This window comes from Falco cherrug, chromosome 4 (genome assembly GCF_023634085.1).
Source record: "Falco cherrug isolate bFalChe1 chromosome 4, bFalChe1.pri, whole genome shotgun sequence".
Classification (NCBI taxonomy): Eukaryota; Metazoa; Chordata; class Aves; order Falconiformes; family Falconidae; genus Falco; species Falco cherrug.
Window position 1 is genome coordinate 44,853,850 of NC_073700.1, and position 17,947 is coordinate 44,871,796.

At 64.6% G+C, this 17,947-nt stretch overlaps 1 protein-coding gene across 1 annotated transcript; it reads right to left on the bottom strand.

Moving 5' to 3' along the window:
- Positions 1-1,238: 1,238 nt before the first annotated feature.
- NCAN (neurocan) lies at positions 1,239-16,398 on the bottom strand. Its single transcript, XM_055708049.1, has 15 exons — positions 16,172-16,398; positions 10,022-10,101; positions 8,546-8,947; positions 7,638-7,812; positions 7,438-7,565; positions 6,866-7,159; positions 5,709-6,542; positions 4,444-5,616; positions 3,771-3,887; positions 3,427-3,540; positions 3,063-3,221; positions 2,874-2,956; positions 2,642-2,786; positions 1,880-2,062; positions 1,239-1,772 (listed from the first exon to the last, which is right to left on the bottom strand). Exons 2-15 carry the CDS (start codon positions 10,092-10,094, stop codon positions 1,624-1,626), a joined length of 4,029 nt encoding a protein of 1,342 aa, XP_055564024.1. The 5' UTR covers positions 10,095-10,101; positions 16,172-16,398; the 3' UTR covers positions 1,239-1,623.
- Positions 16,399-17,947: the final 1,549 nt, after the last annotated feature.

Genomic DNA, 17,947 nt, shown 5'->3' on the forward strand with positions numbered 1-17,947 from the left:
GCCGGGCTCTCGTGTGTCCTTCCCTGGTGCCATCCTCAAGGGGCATCTTGGGTGTGAGGGGACCCCGGGCTGCCCTGTGCCACAGGGCTGCTCGTGCCAAGGGCACTTGGGTTCGTTCCCTATTTGGAACCCCGGCATCCCCAGCCTCGCTGCGCCCTCCCTCGCAGCCGGAGCTGGGCACTTCGGAGCATCCTGCCCATAGCATCCCGACGGCATCCCTCCTGGGTTTATTGGGACCAGCTCCAAGGGAGCAGCATCAGCAGAGCCACCTCAGGGCAGCACGGCGCTGGGAGCCACCGTGGGGGTGGGCAGGGCACAGGTAGGGACCCCGGGGTCCCCCACACTGGAGGGGGCTTGGGTCTTCCTCCATGCCCAGTGCAGCTGTGCACGGGCCATCCATCACCTTTACTGATGAAGATAAGTGACTGCTGGGACATGACACCCCCGGCCACTGTGACCTCCAGGGGGGGAGAGTGGGGATGGTGGGTGCCAGGGGCCACCGGAACCCCAGGTGGTGGCCTCCACATGCTGATGGATGGCAGCCAGGGTGGGAGCCACAACCCCTTCGCCCATGGTTAATGCAGCCAGCACCCTGATAAACCCATCAGTATCTCTGCATCTCACCAGGCCGGCGAGGAAAGCTGCGGCCATGCTGCTCGCTGCCGGCGTGATTCACGAGTCCTCGGCTCACGCCGTGAGCAGGCAGTGGCACTGGCACAACAAGTCCTGGGAGGAGGATTAGGTTTGTTTAAAATTAATTTAGTGGTGGCAAAAGGAGGCAGATGGAGAGTGCTGGCAAGGCCAAGGCAAGGCAAAAGTAGCAGGGGGACTGTCGCTGGTGTCTCTGCACCCCCCCTGCCCCCCAGGAAAGCGCAGGGTGGGGACACTCAACTGTTAAAAAAATTTATTAAAATGTCCAGCAGTACAGAAAGGCAGAGTCAGAAATGGCACGGGGAAGTGGGGGGCGGGGGGGGGGGGGGAGGGGGCTCAGGACACGGCAGTCACGTCGCAAACAGCAGAGATCAGAAAGCGCCGTACACACACACGCCAACTCCAACGGGGACCCGACGACAAACGGAAAAGGGGAAAAAAATAAACCACCCCCAAACCAGGCAGAAGAGCAGGATGCCAGCCCCGGTGGCATCGTCCCCCCGCCCCGCACTGGGCAGGGTCCCCATGCCGGCTGCAAGGTGCCCCATGGGCAGGACCGGGGTGCTGGGGCAGGAGGATGGGGGGGGTGGGGTGGGGGGGGGAGCTGCTAAAAAACCAGAGCCACGCTAGGCCAGTGAGACACCATGGCCAAGGTGGGAGATGGGGGGCTGGCAGGTTAACCCCCACTTTGGGGAGGGGGCCAGAGCCCAGCCAGGGAACAGCCCCCGCACAGGGATGGGGGGTCCCCGTGCGGGGCTGGGACTCGACCCCGGGTCGGGGGGGCTGAGCGTGGGACATGCAGGGAGGGCTGGGGACGCACACGCAGCCGCCCCCTCCGGATCCTATTCCCTACGGGGCCGGGCATCCTAGGAGCTAAAGCCAGGGGGGGCTATAAAAGAGGGGGGGTGGGAGGGGGGCAGGAAACGTCACCACATCCCGTCGGGGACCCTTGTGCTTCCTCATCCCCCGGCTCTAGAAGTAGTGGCCCTCCTCCATCCAGTCCAGCCGGAGGTGCTTGCGGTGTTTTCGCCGCTCCTTGCGGGGTTTGTGGTGGTGGTGCTGGTGGTGGGGGTGGCTGTGACGGTGGTGGTGGTGCCGCCGCGCTCGGTGCGACCGCCTGGCTAACAGGGGCAAGGGAGGGGACCCGGGGGGGTTAGGAACCATGGCCCCGGAGGGGAAGCCAGTGCCTTGACACCCCCCATCCCCAGCACCCCCCATCCCCACTAACGTTTTGTGCAGAGGATTTTGGGCCGGTCCCACTTGCCGGTGCTGTGGCACTTGATGGTGGGGACGTGGCGCTGGGTGAAGCCCTCCTCGCACTGGTAGCGCACGCTGGAGTGGATGCTGTACTTCTCCTTCTTCTTCCCCACGATGAAGGCATTCGCCACCTCCGGCGGGGGCCCGCACAGCACTGGGGGGGACAACAGACCCCCGTCACCCCATCACCAAGAGGGGACAAGGGGGACACCCTGCTGCTGCCACCAGTTCTCTCCGCCAGCCGAAGGAGAGGTGGATGGCTTTGGGAGGGGTGTCCTCCACCAGGTTGGCAGCGAGGTGTTCCCCAGGATTTACTTCATTAATTAATGGCCTTATCAGGGTGAGTGCATCGTTAACACGCGGTCGGTGGGAGAGGGCGGTGCGCTGCTCTGGCTCACAATAAGCAGCTGGAGGTTAATATAACTTTCAAGATAAGGAATGAGAACTTAATAGTTTTAATGGTGGCAAATTAAACAAATTAAAGTGGAGAGGGAAGAATTGACTGTGGGGAAAAAAAAAGGAAAAAAAATAGAGATTAAGGGGAAATGCTCGAGTTTTCCTGGAGGAAGCGCTGGGAGAAGTTTCCTGAGGATGACAAGGTGGCCCAGGGGCTGCGGGATGGGGATGCAGGAGGCTGCGGGATGGTGCTGTGGAGGGCTATGGGATGGGGACGGGGATGCAGGGGGCTGTGGGATGGGGACACCAGGGGCAGGGAGGCCAGGGCAGGCAGTACCTGTGCCTTTCTTGCAGATGTAGGGCAGGTTGTAGTTGCAGGGCACATCGTTCCACTTGCCGATCTCATGGGACACCAGCACCACGCAGTCCTCACCGCCCGCAAAGAAGTTGTCAGGTTGGTTCTCCCGCCAGTTCTCATATTGCTGGTGGGACCCGAGAAAGGGTGAGCCCCCTGTGCCCCCCATCCTCTGCCCCCCGAGCCCCCCACCTTGCACCTCCAAGGGTCTCACCAAGCCAGTGTTGTCAGTCCACTGGAAGTCCTGCTCCACAATCCTGTCATTGAGCCCGATCCAGGTGTTCTCGTGCCCAAAGCCTACAGAGAAGAGGTACCCACGGCTCACACGATGAAGACCAAGAGCACCCAGGGGTGCTGGTGCTTGCAGAGCTGTGAGAGGGGGTGCTCTCCCCCCACCCCGCACCGTTGATGAAGCCATGCTCCTCCTGCGAGTGGATGCTGGTGAGGTGCCCGGCACGGCGGCGGCAGTCCCGCTCCGCATCCTCCCAGGAGCGCCGACGGGCGAAGTACCGGTAGCAGTGACCCTGGAACTTATGCCAGTTGTGGTCGCAGCCCTCCGTGTCTGCAGGGAGATGGGGACGGTGGGGAGGGCGAAGGGGACCAGCCCCCAGAACCCCCGGGGAGGGATGCAGGGAGCAGCTCCCCACTGCAGCGGGGGGCAGGACTCCTGCACCCTCTTCCCAGCTCCCCACACTCATCCCCAAATGGACTCCCCCACCCCATGGTGACATACTCGGGGGGGTTGGACATCGGGGGCCATTCCTCACCTTTCTCGCAGCGGCTGCCGCCGTAGCTGGGCAAGCAGAGGCAGATGAAGGAGTTGACCTCGTCGATGCAGGTGCCGCCATTCTGGCAGGGGCTGGACAGGCAGTCGTCTATGTCTGCAGGGACACTCTGGGAGCTGCAGCCATGCGGAGACCCACGCCACCACCCACCCAGACCCCCATCCCTCCGCCAGCACCGGTGCCAGCAGTGACTGCGGATGGCGGGGACCGAGCAGGACTCGGTGCCACAGCCCCATTCCCCTCCCCGCTTCCAAGCGTGGCCGCTGCTCCTCCGGCAGGCAGGGCCAAATCCTGCCCCAGCACTGCGGGATGCTCCGGCCGCTCACCGATCTCACAGTTCTCCCCGGTGAAGCCCGGGGTGCAGCTGCAGCCGCAGACGGTGCCGTTGGCACGGCAGGTCCCACCGTGCAGGCAGGGGTTGTTCTGGCAAGGGTCGGCCGGGGCTGGGGGGTGGGAGAGGGCACCCTTAGGTGGGGTTTGGGGCTGGGGGCACACTGTGGCACCCACCCCTTCCCCACCAGGACCCAGAGCCTGGGCCTGCCCCGGCGTTGCCACACATTATCCGCGGTGCCTTTTCCACCGGGCTGTGGCTCTGCACTTTAAATATCTTTGATGCCCATTTTCCAGCCATGGCCAGGCTGCGTGTGCCACGCATCCCCACCTCTCCAGCCATTAGTATTATTACTAACTGCAAATATATTAAATATTTAAGAGGATGCTTCCCCAGCTTATGCTAATAGCTCGGCTCCCTCTGAAAAACCCAGGACCCACTCCCAGCCCATCACAGTCGTTGGAAACTCCCCAGTGAGTAAATTGGTTTGGGTAAAAGAAGAGGACCCCCGCCAACCCCCTCCTTAAACCCCATCCTGTGGGTTGGCACCATGCTGTGCCAGCCTGGGGGGGTCACCCTGGAGGTCCTCCTGCCACCCAGCCCATCCCTCCCTGTGCCCATCTGCGCTGGGTGCCCCCAGCACCCTGACCCCCCAGCACCACGCTCACCGTGCCGGCTGGCGTTGCCGGTGCCCGCCCAGGCCAGCAGCTCCCGCTCCTCCAGTGCCAGCTCCTCGCCGCTCCCACTGTCGGCATCCAGCAGCGGGGCCCCCCCAGCCCCCCCCAGCTCTGCAGCCATGGAGGGCTCAAAGAGCGGCCCCGTGCTTGGGGACCTGGGTGCCTCCGGCACCCATGGGTGGGAGGCAGTGGGCGATGGCCAGGGGCTGCGGGAGCTGAGGGGTGCAGGGGGCTCTTCCCTCTTCACCTCCCTGGAGGCATCCTCCTCACCAGGGGCTGTCGGTGCATCCTTGTGGCTGGCGACACCCGGGGGGCTGGTGCTGGTGGGGGGCTGCTGAGGGCCTGGGGGGGGCAGGAGGAGATGTTCTGCCCCCTCCAGCTCCGGTGCAGTGCGGCTGGTGGACCACGGGGCTGTGGGGGCAAAGGCTGTGGACCCCTCCTCAGCTGCTGGCTCCAGTGCCTCTGCCTCCATCGGGGTCACCTCGCTGGCCACAGCGGGAGGTGAAGGTGAGGGGACATCCCGCACTGGGGGGGACACAGGTGCTTTGCTGCTTGGCTCGGCTGAGCCCCTCCTGGCATCCCCGTACCCAGCTGGCTGCTCGTGGCTGAGCTCAGCCGGCAGTTCGGCTGGCCCGGGGAGTGCCGTGGGGCTTTGCGCCCCCTGAGCGGCCACCTCGGTGGGGCTGGGGGTGGCAGGGTGCCCCATGGAGGGGCCAGCTGGGTGGAGGAAGGTCACTGCTTTCCTCTGCCTCTCCAGCGTGCCATCGCCTGGGGCCCCGCTGCTGTCAGTGCCATCACCACGGGGCTGCGGGGCCATCTCGGGGCCCTCAGCCACCAACGGGGCTGGGGGCAATGGGGGCCACGGTGGGACGGAGGCACCATCCTCCTGGGAGACAGTGTCCCCGGAAAAGTCCTCAGTGGCATCTGCGGGTGGCCGGGGGGAGTCCCCGCGGGCGCTGGGGACATGAGGCTGAGCCCCAGCTGTGGTGATGTCCTGGTGACCGAGAGCATCGTGGGGAACCACGGGGGAAGGCAGGGATGGGGACTGCGGAGGGGGTGTCTGTGTGGGCCCCCCAGGATTGCCGGGGCTCTGCTGTGGTGATTCCCTCCTGGCAGGCGCCTGCGGTGAGGGGGACACCTGGGCGGTGGCCGGTGCCATCAGCTCTGCAAGAGATGGCACAGCCATGGGGACCCCAAACCGGCACAGCTCCCACTAGAACACCCCTCCCCCCAAGCCGCTTTCGGGTATCACTTACCAGGGCCAATCTCCTCCTCCACTGCGTTGGAGGGCAAGTAGATGCCCTCCTGCTGCAGGCTCTCAGTGCTGGCACGGGGGATGCTCCATGTCTCCACAGTGTTGGCTGCAGCCCCCTTCACCTCCAGGGCCATGACAGGGGCCTGGGTGACCTTCCCCACTGGGTCCCCAGCCACCGTGGTGTCCCCAGCCACCACCGCAGGGTCCCGGCTCTGCCGCTGCAGCTGGAAGTAGCGCCCGTTCAGCCCGGCGTAGCTGCTCTGCCGTGGGGCATGGGAACTGGCCGGTGGGGTGCTGGGGGTCCCTGCTGCCGCGCCAGGGACTGTCCCCAGCCCCGGCAGTGCTGGCGGTGAGCCGGTGATGTGCTCCTGGGTTGGGCTTTGGTTCTGTGGCAGGAGGGCAGCCAGGGGCTCCTCAGGGTCTTCTTGCACTGGCGATGCTGGGCTGGTGCTGGCCGGATCCTGCCAAGAGCTCACCGGCGCCTGGTCCACCACGTTGAGAGCTTCATCTTCATGGGGCCACGCCGGCGAGGAGGCCATAGTGGGAAGCAGGGACGTACCATCACCCAGCCCCAGCCCACGAGAGGGTGCAGCCCCCGGAAGGTCACCGCGCTGTGCCACCGGGCTGCCGCTCGCCAGCCGCAACTGCTCATCCTCATCCTCACCCAGCCCTGCAGGTCCTGGCTGCGGCAGGAGGCCGTAGCGGTCGCGCAGGGTGTCCCCTGACGTGTCCAGGTCCTCGCTGTGCTCCACCAGCACGTTGTTGTCGCTGCCCAGTGGGTTGGGCACAGGCAGTACCGGCTTCTCTGGCTCCCTCTGCCCTGCGGCTTCGTGTGCTGGGGTAAGACCACGAGCATCAGCAGTGGGACCGAGGGGCAGGACGGGCACCCAGGGCACCAGCAGGGACCTGCATCCCACTCCAGGTCTCAGTACCAGGCACCGCATCCCCCAGCTTTGCGCCATGCTAGCATGATGCATGTAGCTGGGCTCCCTCCCAGCGCAGCTCTCCTCATTTATCTCATTAATTCCCCAATTAAATATTCATCTGCAGCAGTTTTCCCAGCCAAGCCCACCGACTCCCAAGGGAAGAAGGGGCAGGGCTGGTTGGGGGGGGGCTGGGGCGGAACATGGTGCCAGCATCACTGCCGGTCCCCCTTACCTTTATAGCAGTAGGCATCAAATTTGGAGGTGGGGGGTGGGAAGCCGGTGCGGTTGGGGAACTGGTAGAGGGTCCTGACACCCGATGCATCGCCACCACATTTCCTGCGTGGCAGCCTGATGGGGTAGCGGACGCTGCCGTCGGCCAGCCAGCCCGGGTCGCACTGGTCCAAACCCTCGCGCCACGCCAGGTAGAGCTGCCCGGTGGTGGCTAGCAAAGCCCCCCGACTCCGGCAGTGCCTCCAGGCCCCCTGCCAGGTGAACCGGCCCGGCACCGTGGCGTAAAACACCGTCCCTGCAACAGAGCAGAGCCCGTCGGGGACATGTGGACAGAATGTCGTGACGGTCCCGACAGCTCAGAGCCAAGTGGTGCTTTTTGGAAGTCTCCATGACTTGAGCACTATGGCCACGCTGTGCTGCTCAGCACCGGCACGGCACAGCACCCATCCCTGCAGCCAAACGGCAGCGGGCAAGAGATGCACGGAGATGCCCACAGCATCACCCCCGGGGGGTTGTCCCTGGGCACCCACCCACCCGCCCAGCCCAGCACCCAGCTGCAGCAGCACCACTTGCCTTGCAGCTCCCGGGCGTAGCAGTAGACATCGTACTCTTCACTGGGCTCCCTCCGGCTGTAGCTGCGGACGCCGGGGAGGCTGTTGCGGTCTCCGTAGCAGCCGGGCCGGGACAGCGTGATGGGATACCTGCCGGAGAGAGGCACGGTGGGTGCTCCGCGGTGAGGGGTGCCCAGCCAGCAGCCTGTGCCGCACACTTACCGCACGGTCTGGTCGGCCAGCCAGCCTGCATCACAGTTGTCATAGCCATCCTCGAAGGCGGCCTGGAGGTGCTGGGGCGAGGCGATGATGGCAGAGTTGTCCAGGCAGGCACGGCGAGCGGCGGTGAAGGTCAGTGTGTAGCGCTCACCCGCAGGGCGGTAGTGGAAGACGACGCCTGGAAGGGCAGCGGGTGGCAGAGGTGGCACAGGGTGCATGGCTCATGGCTTTTGGAGGGAGCACAGTGTGCATAGGGGGCACAGCTTGCACGGGGTTCATGGGGTGCATGGCTTGTACAGGGTGCAGGGCTTGCACAGCTTGCACAGGGTGCACAGCTTGCACAGGGTGCACAAATTGCAGGGCTCACATGGGGTGCATGAAGTAAACAGCATGCACAGTTCACAGGATTCAGAGCTCACATAGGGTGCATGAAGTACATTGGGTGCACAGCTTGTATGAGATGCAGGGCTTGCATGGAGTGCACAGGGTGCATGGCTCACACAGGGTGCACAGAGTACACTGGGTGCACAGGGTACATGGGGTGCACAGCCTGTATAAGCTGTGGGGCTTGCATGTGGTGCACAAGGGTGCACAGCTGGCATGCAGTGCATGGCTTGCTCAGCTTGTACAGGGTGCACAGGGTACATGGGTTGCACACCTTGTACAGGGTGCACAGGGTATATGGCTCACATGGGGTGCACGGTACATGGGATGCACGGCTTGCATGGGTACACGAGGCACACAGCTTGTACAAGGTGCAGGGCTTGCACGGGGTGAGCAGCTCGCATGGCTTGTAAAGGATACATGGGGTGCACAGCCCACACAAGCACCCACGCCACCCTGTTGTGGTACCCACGATGCCCCCACTGCTCTCCTGGCAATGCCACCCCACAACGCAATACCCGGCTCACCTGTCACCTCCAGCGGCAGCAGGTCCTGCTCATCGTCAATGCCGGCCACCACCTCGCAGCGGTACAGCCCCGCGTCGCTGGCACGGGCAGCGCGCAGCAGCAGCGTGGCGTTGTAGCGGTCACGGGGGTAGCCGGGCAGGGACACTCGGCCTTCGTAGGCTTTCACCACCTTCACCACGTTGTCCTTGGCCACCAGGATGGGGATGTCCTCCCTCTGGCCGGTGGCTGAGCGGACTTTGCTCCATTTGACGCGGGGCGGGTCGGGGGGCTCATTGGGCCCCAGTGAGGCAGAGGGGTGCAGCAGGAAGAGGCAGGGCAGGGCCACTGGCTCCCCTAGCCCCACGTGCACGGGCTGGTGCTGCACCCTGTTGATGTGGATCACCTTCCCATCGTCCTGGGAGCCTGCAGGGAGAGGTGCCCAGATACCACGGGGATGGGCAGCGGGAGTTCCTGCTGGGCTCTTGGTCACAGAGGGGAGAGCTGGGGGCACGGCAGGGTGCTGGGGCTCGGTACTGGGCACCCCTGAGCTCCCCAAGGAAGAGAACAAAGCAAGATGATGTGCAGTGTCCGTGTCTAGCAGCTGGAGACCAACCTTGCACATTAAATCTGCCCCTCCAGGGCTGAACCCCTGACTCAGCTGAGTCCCCTGCCCCCCCCAAGATGCTGCAAGGCTGTAGCTGCTGCTCAGCACCCATGGGTCCCACACTGCTCCCATCAGGATACCGGTACTCCCTGTCCCTGCCCACAGAGGTGGATCCCTCACCAGGGACTCGGTGCCATCCAACCCCTGCAGCACCAGTGGGACAGCCATCCCCACACTGGGAGAAAGCATGGCAGCGGTCATGACCTTGACCTCCTCCTCCTGCACTAATCCTGCCCCAGCCTACGCATGCTCCCAGCTCTGCTGCAAATCCCACATCTCAGAAGCCCCTGTGGCCCGGCCCTCCTGCCTGCAGCAGAGTCGGGGGGATGCTCCCCACAGAGCCCAGCTGGCTGGGGACCAGGGATGGCCACTAATCCCTGCCTGGCACCTTCCCCCCCACCTCCATCACACCCCACACCCTCTGCTCACTGGGAAATGCATGGGAGGGCACCAGGCCAGGGGGATCCCAAAGCCCCCCATGCAGCCACGAGGGACTCGGGGGACATGGGCCCTCTTGGTCAGAGACACGGCAAATCCCCGGGGGGCTCAGCACTGCAGCGGGGAGGGGGCTGGGGGTGCCGCCAGTGGGATTAAGGATTTAAGGCCTTGCCTCCAGGGATCCCAGTGCAGGGGGGGTCCACGGTTGCCTGGGGGGCTTCTCCCTTGCTAATCCCTTGCAGCCCTGGGCAGGGAGGCATGGGGGGCTGCAGCCTGAGCCCTCCCCTGGTTATTATTCACCCTCACTATTTGTTATGGTTTGATAGTTCATTATTTGCTGTTGTTTACCCTTATCAGCTAATTAGCCCTGGCTATGGAGCACTGCCGGCACTTACCCAGGACAGCGATGGGGAGGAGGGAGAGCCCGAGCAGGAACCAGCAGCCGGCATCCCCCATCACATGGACCATCCTTGACCTGCAATGAGAGCGGGGGGGTGGGGGTGGAAGGCTGCTGCTCGCCCACTCCTGGCTTGTCAGGCAGCACCGTCGGGCCATAAATCACCGCAGGACCACACTGACACCAGCCGCCCGGGACCCGCGGGGAAGAAGCAGGATTAGCCCCACTTAGCAAAATGCCATTAGCCCAGAGAGAGTTGGATTTCACTCTTGTCGTGAAGCCAGTGTGGGGTGGGGATGGAGGATGGGGTGCCACCCATCGGCACACCACATCCCTACTGGGGTGTCCCTCTGTTCCCTGCCACCGCTGCCACCCATGGTGACATCCCCATGCCCCGCTGGAGGTGGGACATGCGTCTACATGGGCAGTGGGCAAGCCTGGGGGTCCCGCAGCCCCCCAGCTGGCAGTAGCAGAGCCAGTGGCACTGGAGCCAGCCCTTGCTCTGCCCCCAGCATTAACATGCAGTGGATGCCTCTGGCTGCCGGAGCTGGCGTGCGGTGCGTGGAGCACAAAGCCGGCACCGCCGCTTGCCGAAAATCTCCCATCCATCTGTTTGACTGCAGCGACGATTAGTATTTTCTAAATCATTTGGTCTCTGGACTCGGAGGGAAGTCGGACAGATTGCCCGCCTGGTGCGGGCACAACCATCGCCCAGCTCCCACCACAACCACCACCCAGCTCCCACCGCAACCATCTCCTGGCTGGGGCTTTGTTTGGGATTTTAACCAGGTGCTGGCACCCCGAGCCGCCAAACCGGCCAAGCAGAGGCAGCAGGGATGCAACCAGCACAGCAACCAGCATCTGTGCTGGCAGCTCCAGCATGGGGTTCGCTGGTCCCCACTGTGGCGTGCAGGTCTCCCCAGCTCCAGCATTGACCCCTGCCCTGTCCCCTGGCCAAGACAGTGAGCTGGGGAGCACTTGGTTTTTGGGGGAACACCAGGAACCCCTCATCCCTCTCCCAGCTGCCTGGAGCCGAGGCTTCGGCTCATCCCACAGGTACCCCCCATCCCTGATGCTCCATTTTCCAGCCCTTGATTTCTCATTCTGTCCCTTCCGCTTTCATGGGACAAAAATAGAAAGAAAGAGCAAAATGGCGAGAAAAAAGGAGACCCCCCACGTTCAGCACTGGAAAAGGGCCTTTCGGGGGACGCAAAACTAGGTTTTATCTTATCTCTTCCAAAGAAGCAAAGCGTTTGTAGCCCCTTCCCTCCCACAGCAGCTCTGCGGGGCTTTTCTGCCTCCAAACCCAGCTGCTGGTAAAAGATGAGGCAGTGACCTGACCCCAGCTCCGGAGGGAAATTCCCGGGGTGCAGAGCAGGGAGGGGGCTGCACCTTTGCCCAGCCACAGCCCCCGGAGCCCAACAACCCCGGACCATGGCACTGACAGCGGCTCCTGCCTCCCGGCTCAGGGATGCTCTGGGAAGGAGATTCCCCAGGCTCGCCGCCTTGGCAGCACCAAACTTTTCCCTGTCTTCCTGCTATGGGGGGGTGGTGGGGTTGGGGTGGAAACAAATTGCTTGGCACAGTCCAGGTCCAGCTCGGGAGGTTCCAGCTCCTCCCCGTTGAAATACTAATTTTGACTTTCTGGGGTGTCAAGAGCTCTCCCAGCACAAACCATCAGTGCCTGGGTGTAGGGTGGGGAGGCTCCCACCCACCCTCCTAGCCCATGTCCTTCACCAAGCCACCACCCTGGGAGCTGCTGGGCGAGGGTGGGAACATCCAGGATGCTCAGCATGGGGAGTGGGAGAAGGGTGCCCGGGGCTGTGCTCGCACACACACGTCCCAGGGCTTCTGATCACCCACGGTCCCTTTTTGGTCTTTTTACCCATTTTCTCCTTTGCATCTCTCGACATTCCCCCTGCAGCTTCCAGACAACTTTTCCCACTGAAGGGCAAACAAGACAATTTCCCACGTGGAACAACAGCAACCCAGTCTCGCTCCCTGACACCTCTCCACAGCATCCCCAAGACCTTCCCCTTCCTCCTCCTCCACCCCAGCCTGTGGCTGCCCCAGCTCCCAGCGAGGCAGCCCCCATTGCCAGCCATAACCCGGGGCCACCAGCCCCAAACCCCATATGGGGTTCCAGCCCCACGCCACGTTGGGGTGGTGGGGTGGGATGGAGCAGGAGCCGAAGGGACCCAAGACACCCCAATGAGCCGCGTTAAGGTGCCAGCGTATAAATACTCCTCTAAGCTCTCGGCTGTTTACCCAGAGCCGCTGTTCTGGAGATGGGTCCTTGCTGAGCAAACGGGCGGGCAGTGCCGATGGGTAAACAGCCCAGGGTTTATTTAAATGTTAAACAGGAAAGTTGCTCTTTGGATTTCCAACCACTGTCTCGGTGGGCTGCAGGGCTGGGCACATGCTGTGCTTGGGCTGGAGGGATGGGATTGTGGTCCCCGACCCCGCCAGGGCACCCCAGGCTGGCAGCACCAGGGATGTGGGTGCTGCTGGTGGCAAGGGGCTGGGGGGCCGCAGGACTGCATGGCTCTGGCTGTGCTGTCGCCTTCCCTGACATCAGCATTTCTGCAGGTTTTGCTTTCAAAGCAGGGACGGTGCTGTGGTGGGAAGGGCCAGCCCTGCCAGCAGCACCCGCTGCCTCCTCAGGGAGCCCGGACCATGGGCAGGGGGGGGCCCGGGCTCCCCCCACCCCGGGAACAGGACACACAGCCCCAGCCTGCCACTCTCTCGGGGCCACCCAGCTGGCACCCCTGCCCTTGAAGCATGCAGGGACCATGTTCATGGCACCACGGCTCCTCTCCGAGCCATGGAGACAAAGGAAGGTCCCCACCACACTCCGTTCCCTCCAGCCCCTCACCGGACCCCCGGCCACCACCTCCGCCGAGCCTGGCCCTGCGCTGAGCCAGCAAAAAGTTTATCCCAAGGTCAGGGGCAAGCGGCACGGCAGCCTCCATCCCTGCCGGTGCCACCACATGTGGTGACCCACACACGAGGAGCCCCACGCCACACCAGGGGCTGCCGAAGCCGCAGCCAGGCAGCATCCTTCCCGCCTCAGCACCTCGTTAATTATTGAGATCGTCTCCCTCCCACCTCCTCTTGATCCACTAACCCACAATCCAGCTCCAGCAGCACTGGTGAGGCAGCCCGGGGCTGGCACAGCTGCATCCTGACCCCGCGGTACCGCCAGCATCAGCCCTGGCTGCATCCTGCCTCCCCACCGAGGGCAGGGGGATGCTGCTGCTGGCACGGCTCAGCACCACCAGCCCTTCTGCCAGGGTGGGGGGAAATAGCATCAGCCCCATCCCGCTGGGGCAGGATCTGCCCGTGGTCCCCATGGAAGTGGCGGCAGGCTCAGGTACACAGAGCATCACCGCACCCGTCCCCGGCGGTGACAGCCAGGCGAGGAGGGTGGCACAGGGAGCCAGCACTGGCTGTGCCACCGCCAGCCCGAAGGGCTGAATCTCGCGGGGGGGGGGGGGTAGGGGGGGGCGGGGGGGTGTCCCTCTGTGCTGCCAGGGCGATGCCGCAGGCTCAGGGCACAGCGATGTCCCCGCTGCCACGTGGCTGGGCCCCCTAGGGGACCAGGAGTGTCCCCCCCGTCCCCGAGCGGCCCAAACCCAGTCGGGGGGACGGCAGACGACAGAAATTTAAAATAACGCTGGTGCAAAGCCGCCCCCCCTCAACCCGGGCGAACATTTTCACATCTGTCACTAGCTGTCACCTCATGAATAATTCATCTGTCTCATGAATATGCAAAGCCGGGGCTGGTGATTAGCTTCAGCTGAAACATAGCTTAATTCCTCACAGGCCATTGGGTGCCGGGACCACCCAGCCGGTTTTGGGGTCCCCTCTCGTCCCAACCTGCCCCCAGCCATGGGCTGGGACAGGGGCGGCTGCAGGGCTTGGGGTCCCCTGCTCAGCAGAGGGGACATTTGGGACAGCGCAGGGGATGGGGGGCAGGGTGGGGGGGCACTGCCCACCTACCCAGGTAGCCGTGATGCAGCGGGACACGGGTGGCCCCCTCCTTGGGACGCCCCACCCCTGGGGGTGCCCCCAGTTGCCCCCCAGCCAGGGCGCAGACCCTGTGACCTCTGCTGTCCCCACAGGTCACTCTGGTCCCCAGTGCCGCCAGTGCACACACGGCAAGTCGATGCCCACCCACCCAGCATATCCCCCCCACCACTGGCACCCCACGGGGCTAATCCTGCTCCCCCCGCATCCAACCCCACCGAAGCCACCAGCCCCCCAGCAGCACCCACCTCCCTCCCAGCGCCACCACAGTGCCTCCACCACCCCAACGGGGACGGGGTGTCCGCCGAGGGCCCCCCCGGGGACTGCGTGGCCGTGGTGGGAGCCCAGCAGCGGGGCCGGCTCCACGTCCCCTCCTCTCTGCCCACAACAAAGGAATTCTGCAAACCTCGCTGCCGTCACATCTCACAGGCAACGTGATGCTTCCCGCTCCCCCCCAAGCCTGCGAGAATAAATTAGCACCTTGGAAAACTGTGATCCCGTCCAATATGGGCCCTTTGCTGGGTGCGATTTTTATTAGGCAGACAGTCTGCAGCCTTTATTTTAGAATTTGCTCTTCTTTTTATTTTTTTTTCAATTTTTTTGAATTTTTTTACCCCCCTGTTTTCTGTCTCTCCCCAGGAAGCCGAAAGCACCATGGGAGCCCCAAAGCCAGCACAGCATCGTGGCAAGCCCCCAGCCCCATCCCTATGGATGGCTTGGCCGCACGCTGGCAAGTGACTCCGAAAGCAGCATCTGCGCCTGGCACCGAAAGCCGGGAGGAAAACACCGGGCCGGTGGGCCTGGCACCGAGCCGGGCCTCCAGCACCATCCCCGCTGGCGGCGCTGGGCTTGCCGAGCCCCCAGCCCAGCGCGTGGGAGCAAGGAGCCCCCCAGGCAGCTACAGACCCCTCGCCGGTACCCGCACCCATCCACCCCGGCAGCCCCCATGCCAGGACATGCAGGCTGGGACTCATTCTGCCCGCGGTCCTGAACCCCTGCCACACTGGCAGCCCTGCCTGCTCCCTGGCAGCCGGGGGTGCCCCAGGGATGCGAAACTTCCTGGCTCCCTCCTTGCCGGGGACCTGGGTGGCCAAGGCAGGGTAGGGGGCCGAGGCGCACCCAGCTCCGGCACCGCATGGGGGTGGCACCCAGGGAGCACCCACCCGCCAGCACCCACCATCCTGCCACCCCTTGCCCCTTCTCCCTGCCCACCGCCCTGCTGCCAGCTCCTGGGGGGGCAGGGCACAGCACCATGCTGCTGCCCTGGTAGTGCCCCCCAGCCTTGCCTGGCCCGCTGGTCCCAGTGCCCGTGTCCCCCAGCCCCTCTCAGCCCCAGTCCCAAGTGTCCCCAGCCCTGAAATCCCTGGTCCCCTCAGTGTCCCCTGTCCTGGTGTCCCCAGTGTCCCCCTGTCCTGGTGTCCCCACAACCCTAGTCCCATTGTCCACCTGTCCCAGTGCCCCAAGCCCAACCCCAGCATTGTCCCCAGTCCCAATCCCAGTGTCCTCAGCCCTGACAGCCCCAGTCCTCTTTGTGTCCCCAAGCCTCAGCCACAGCACTGCCCCCACCCTAGGGTCACAATCCCTGTCCCCCACAGCATCCCCCAGCCCTGACAGCCCCATTGTCCCCAGTGCATCCCCCTCAGTGTCCCCCAGCTCCAGTCCCAGTGTCCCCAGCCCTGACAGCCCCAGTCCCAGTGTCCCCAGCCCTCAGCAACAGCATCACCCCCACACCAAGGCCACCATCCCTGTCCCCCGCAGTGTCCCCCATCCCTGACAGCCCAGTGTCCCCCATCCCTGACAGCCCCAGTGTCCCCCATCCCTGACAGCCCCAGTGTCCCCCATCCCTGACAGCCCCAGTGTCCCCCATCCCTGACAGCCCCAGACCCTCCGCATCCCCATCCCTCAGCCACAGCATCACTCCCACCCCAGGGCCACCAGCCCTGTCCCCCCTCCCAGTGTCCCCCAGCCCCGATCCCAGTGTCCCCAGACCTGACAGCCCCATTGTCCCCACCGCAGCCCCCTGCCCGGATCCGTCCCGCTTCTGCCGTAGCGGTGCCTCCGGCTCCGGGCACCGCAGCGGAGCGGGGCGCGGCGCGGGTGGTGCCGGTGCCGCACATACCTGGGGCCGTGCTCACGGCGCGCAGAGGGTCATCGCCGCCGGTGGAGCCCAGCACCCCGCCGGCACCGGGGGCTTAAAAGCGGGGCGCGGAGGGGGGCAGCGGGCCGGGCCCCCCGGAGGGGGCCGAGCCGGGCCAGGCCGGGCCAATCGCGGCAGGCGCGGCCCCCCCGCCGGTGCCGGTGCCGCCCGCCCGCACCTGCCCGCAGCGGCGGCGAACCCGCGCCCGCTCCGCGCCCCGCCGCGCTGCCCGGCGCAGGGCGAGGGGCGGCCGCGCATGCGCCGCCCCCCCCCCCCCCAACCGGGGCCGCCCGCCCCCCCCCGCCGGGGCCGCCCCCTCCCCATCGAGCGGGGCCGCCCCGCGCCGCAGGCACCGCAGCCCCAGGCTTGGCGGGGGGGGGGGGCTCTGTCTTGGGGAGGCCCTAAGGGGGGAGGGGGGTCATGAGCGGGGGGGGGGGAAAGGGGTGGGGGGTCTTTGTAATAGCAGTGGGGTCCCTAAGAGGGGTGAGGGATCCCTGTCATGGGGGGGCCCTAAGCAGGGAGGGGGGTCATGAGCGGGGGGCCCTAAGAGGGGTGGGGGTCCTTGTAATAGTAGTGGTGTCCCTAAGAGGGGTTGGGGGGCCCTGTCATGGGGGGGCCCTAAGAGGGGAGGAAAAGAGTGATGAGGGGGTCCCTGTAATAGGAGCAGAGTCCCTAATAGGTAAGAGAGGGTCCCTGTCATGGGGGAGCCCTAAGAGGGGAGGGGGGTCATGAGCAGGGGGCCCTAAGAGGGGTGGGGGGGTCCTTGTAATAGGAATGGGGTCCCTAAGAGGAGGGGGGGGTCATTTGCGGGGGGCCCTAAGAGGGGTGTGGGATCCTTGTAATAGGAGTGGGGTCCCTAAAAGGGGTGGGGGTTCCCTGTCATGAGCAGAGGGAAAAGAGGGGTGGAGGGGTCATTAAGAGGAGAGGGAGTCCCTGTGTTGGGGTGTCCCTAAGGGAGGTGGGGGGTCATGAGCACGGGGAAGGGAGAGATGGGGTTGTAATAGGAGTGGGGTCTCTAAGAGGGGAGGGGGCTCATGAGCGGGGCGCCCTAAGAGCGACGGGTGGTCCTTGTAATAGGAGTGGGGTCCCTAAGAGGCAAGGGAGGGTCCCTGTCATGGGGGTAGTCTCTAAGAGAGGAGGGGGCGTCATGGGGGGCTCCATGTAATGAGAGGGTCCCTGTAATAGGGGGGTCCCCAAGAGGGGAGGGGTCCTTCCAGCCCCTCTGCAGCCCCCCCGGGTCAGTGCAGGCCCTCCTGCTCCAGCCACCGTGCCCCTCTCTGTCCCTTCCCTGGGACCCAGAGGGATTTTAGGGGATCTCCAAACAGGGGAGCACCTCCTGGCCCCTCTGCACCCCAAAATCCCTGCTAAGACACACAGGCTGCATCCAGCAGTGCCTTCCAGCCCCGGGGCCGTTCATGGGTGCACGGGGACCGGAAGACTCCGGGGCTGGAGGAAGGCTCGAGGAAGCCCAAACAACCCCACGAAAGATGGGTGAGCCACTCCAGGGAGCAGCAATACCAGAAACGAACCCCAAAATGGGGAAGGAAGCCATCAGTGAGCTGCTGGGGAGGGTTTGGGGAGGGGTCACCTTCCTGCCGGTGAATGGAGAATGCCACCCTGTCTCCCACGACTTGGCAACCACCGGTGACAAAATATTCCCCCCCTTCATTTTCCCCATAGGATGGGTCCACGGAAACCCGAGAGCAAAGTTCTCATTTCCGACTCCATTGTGCCAGACTTTTCGCGGCGTTTCCTGCC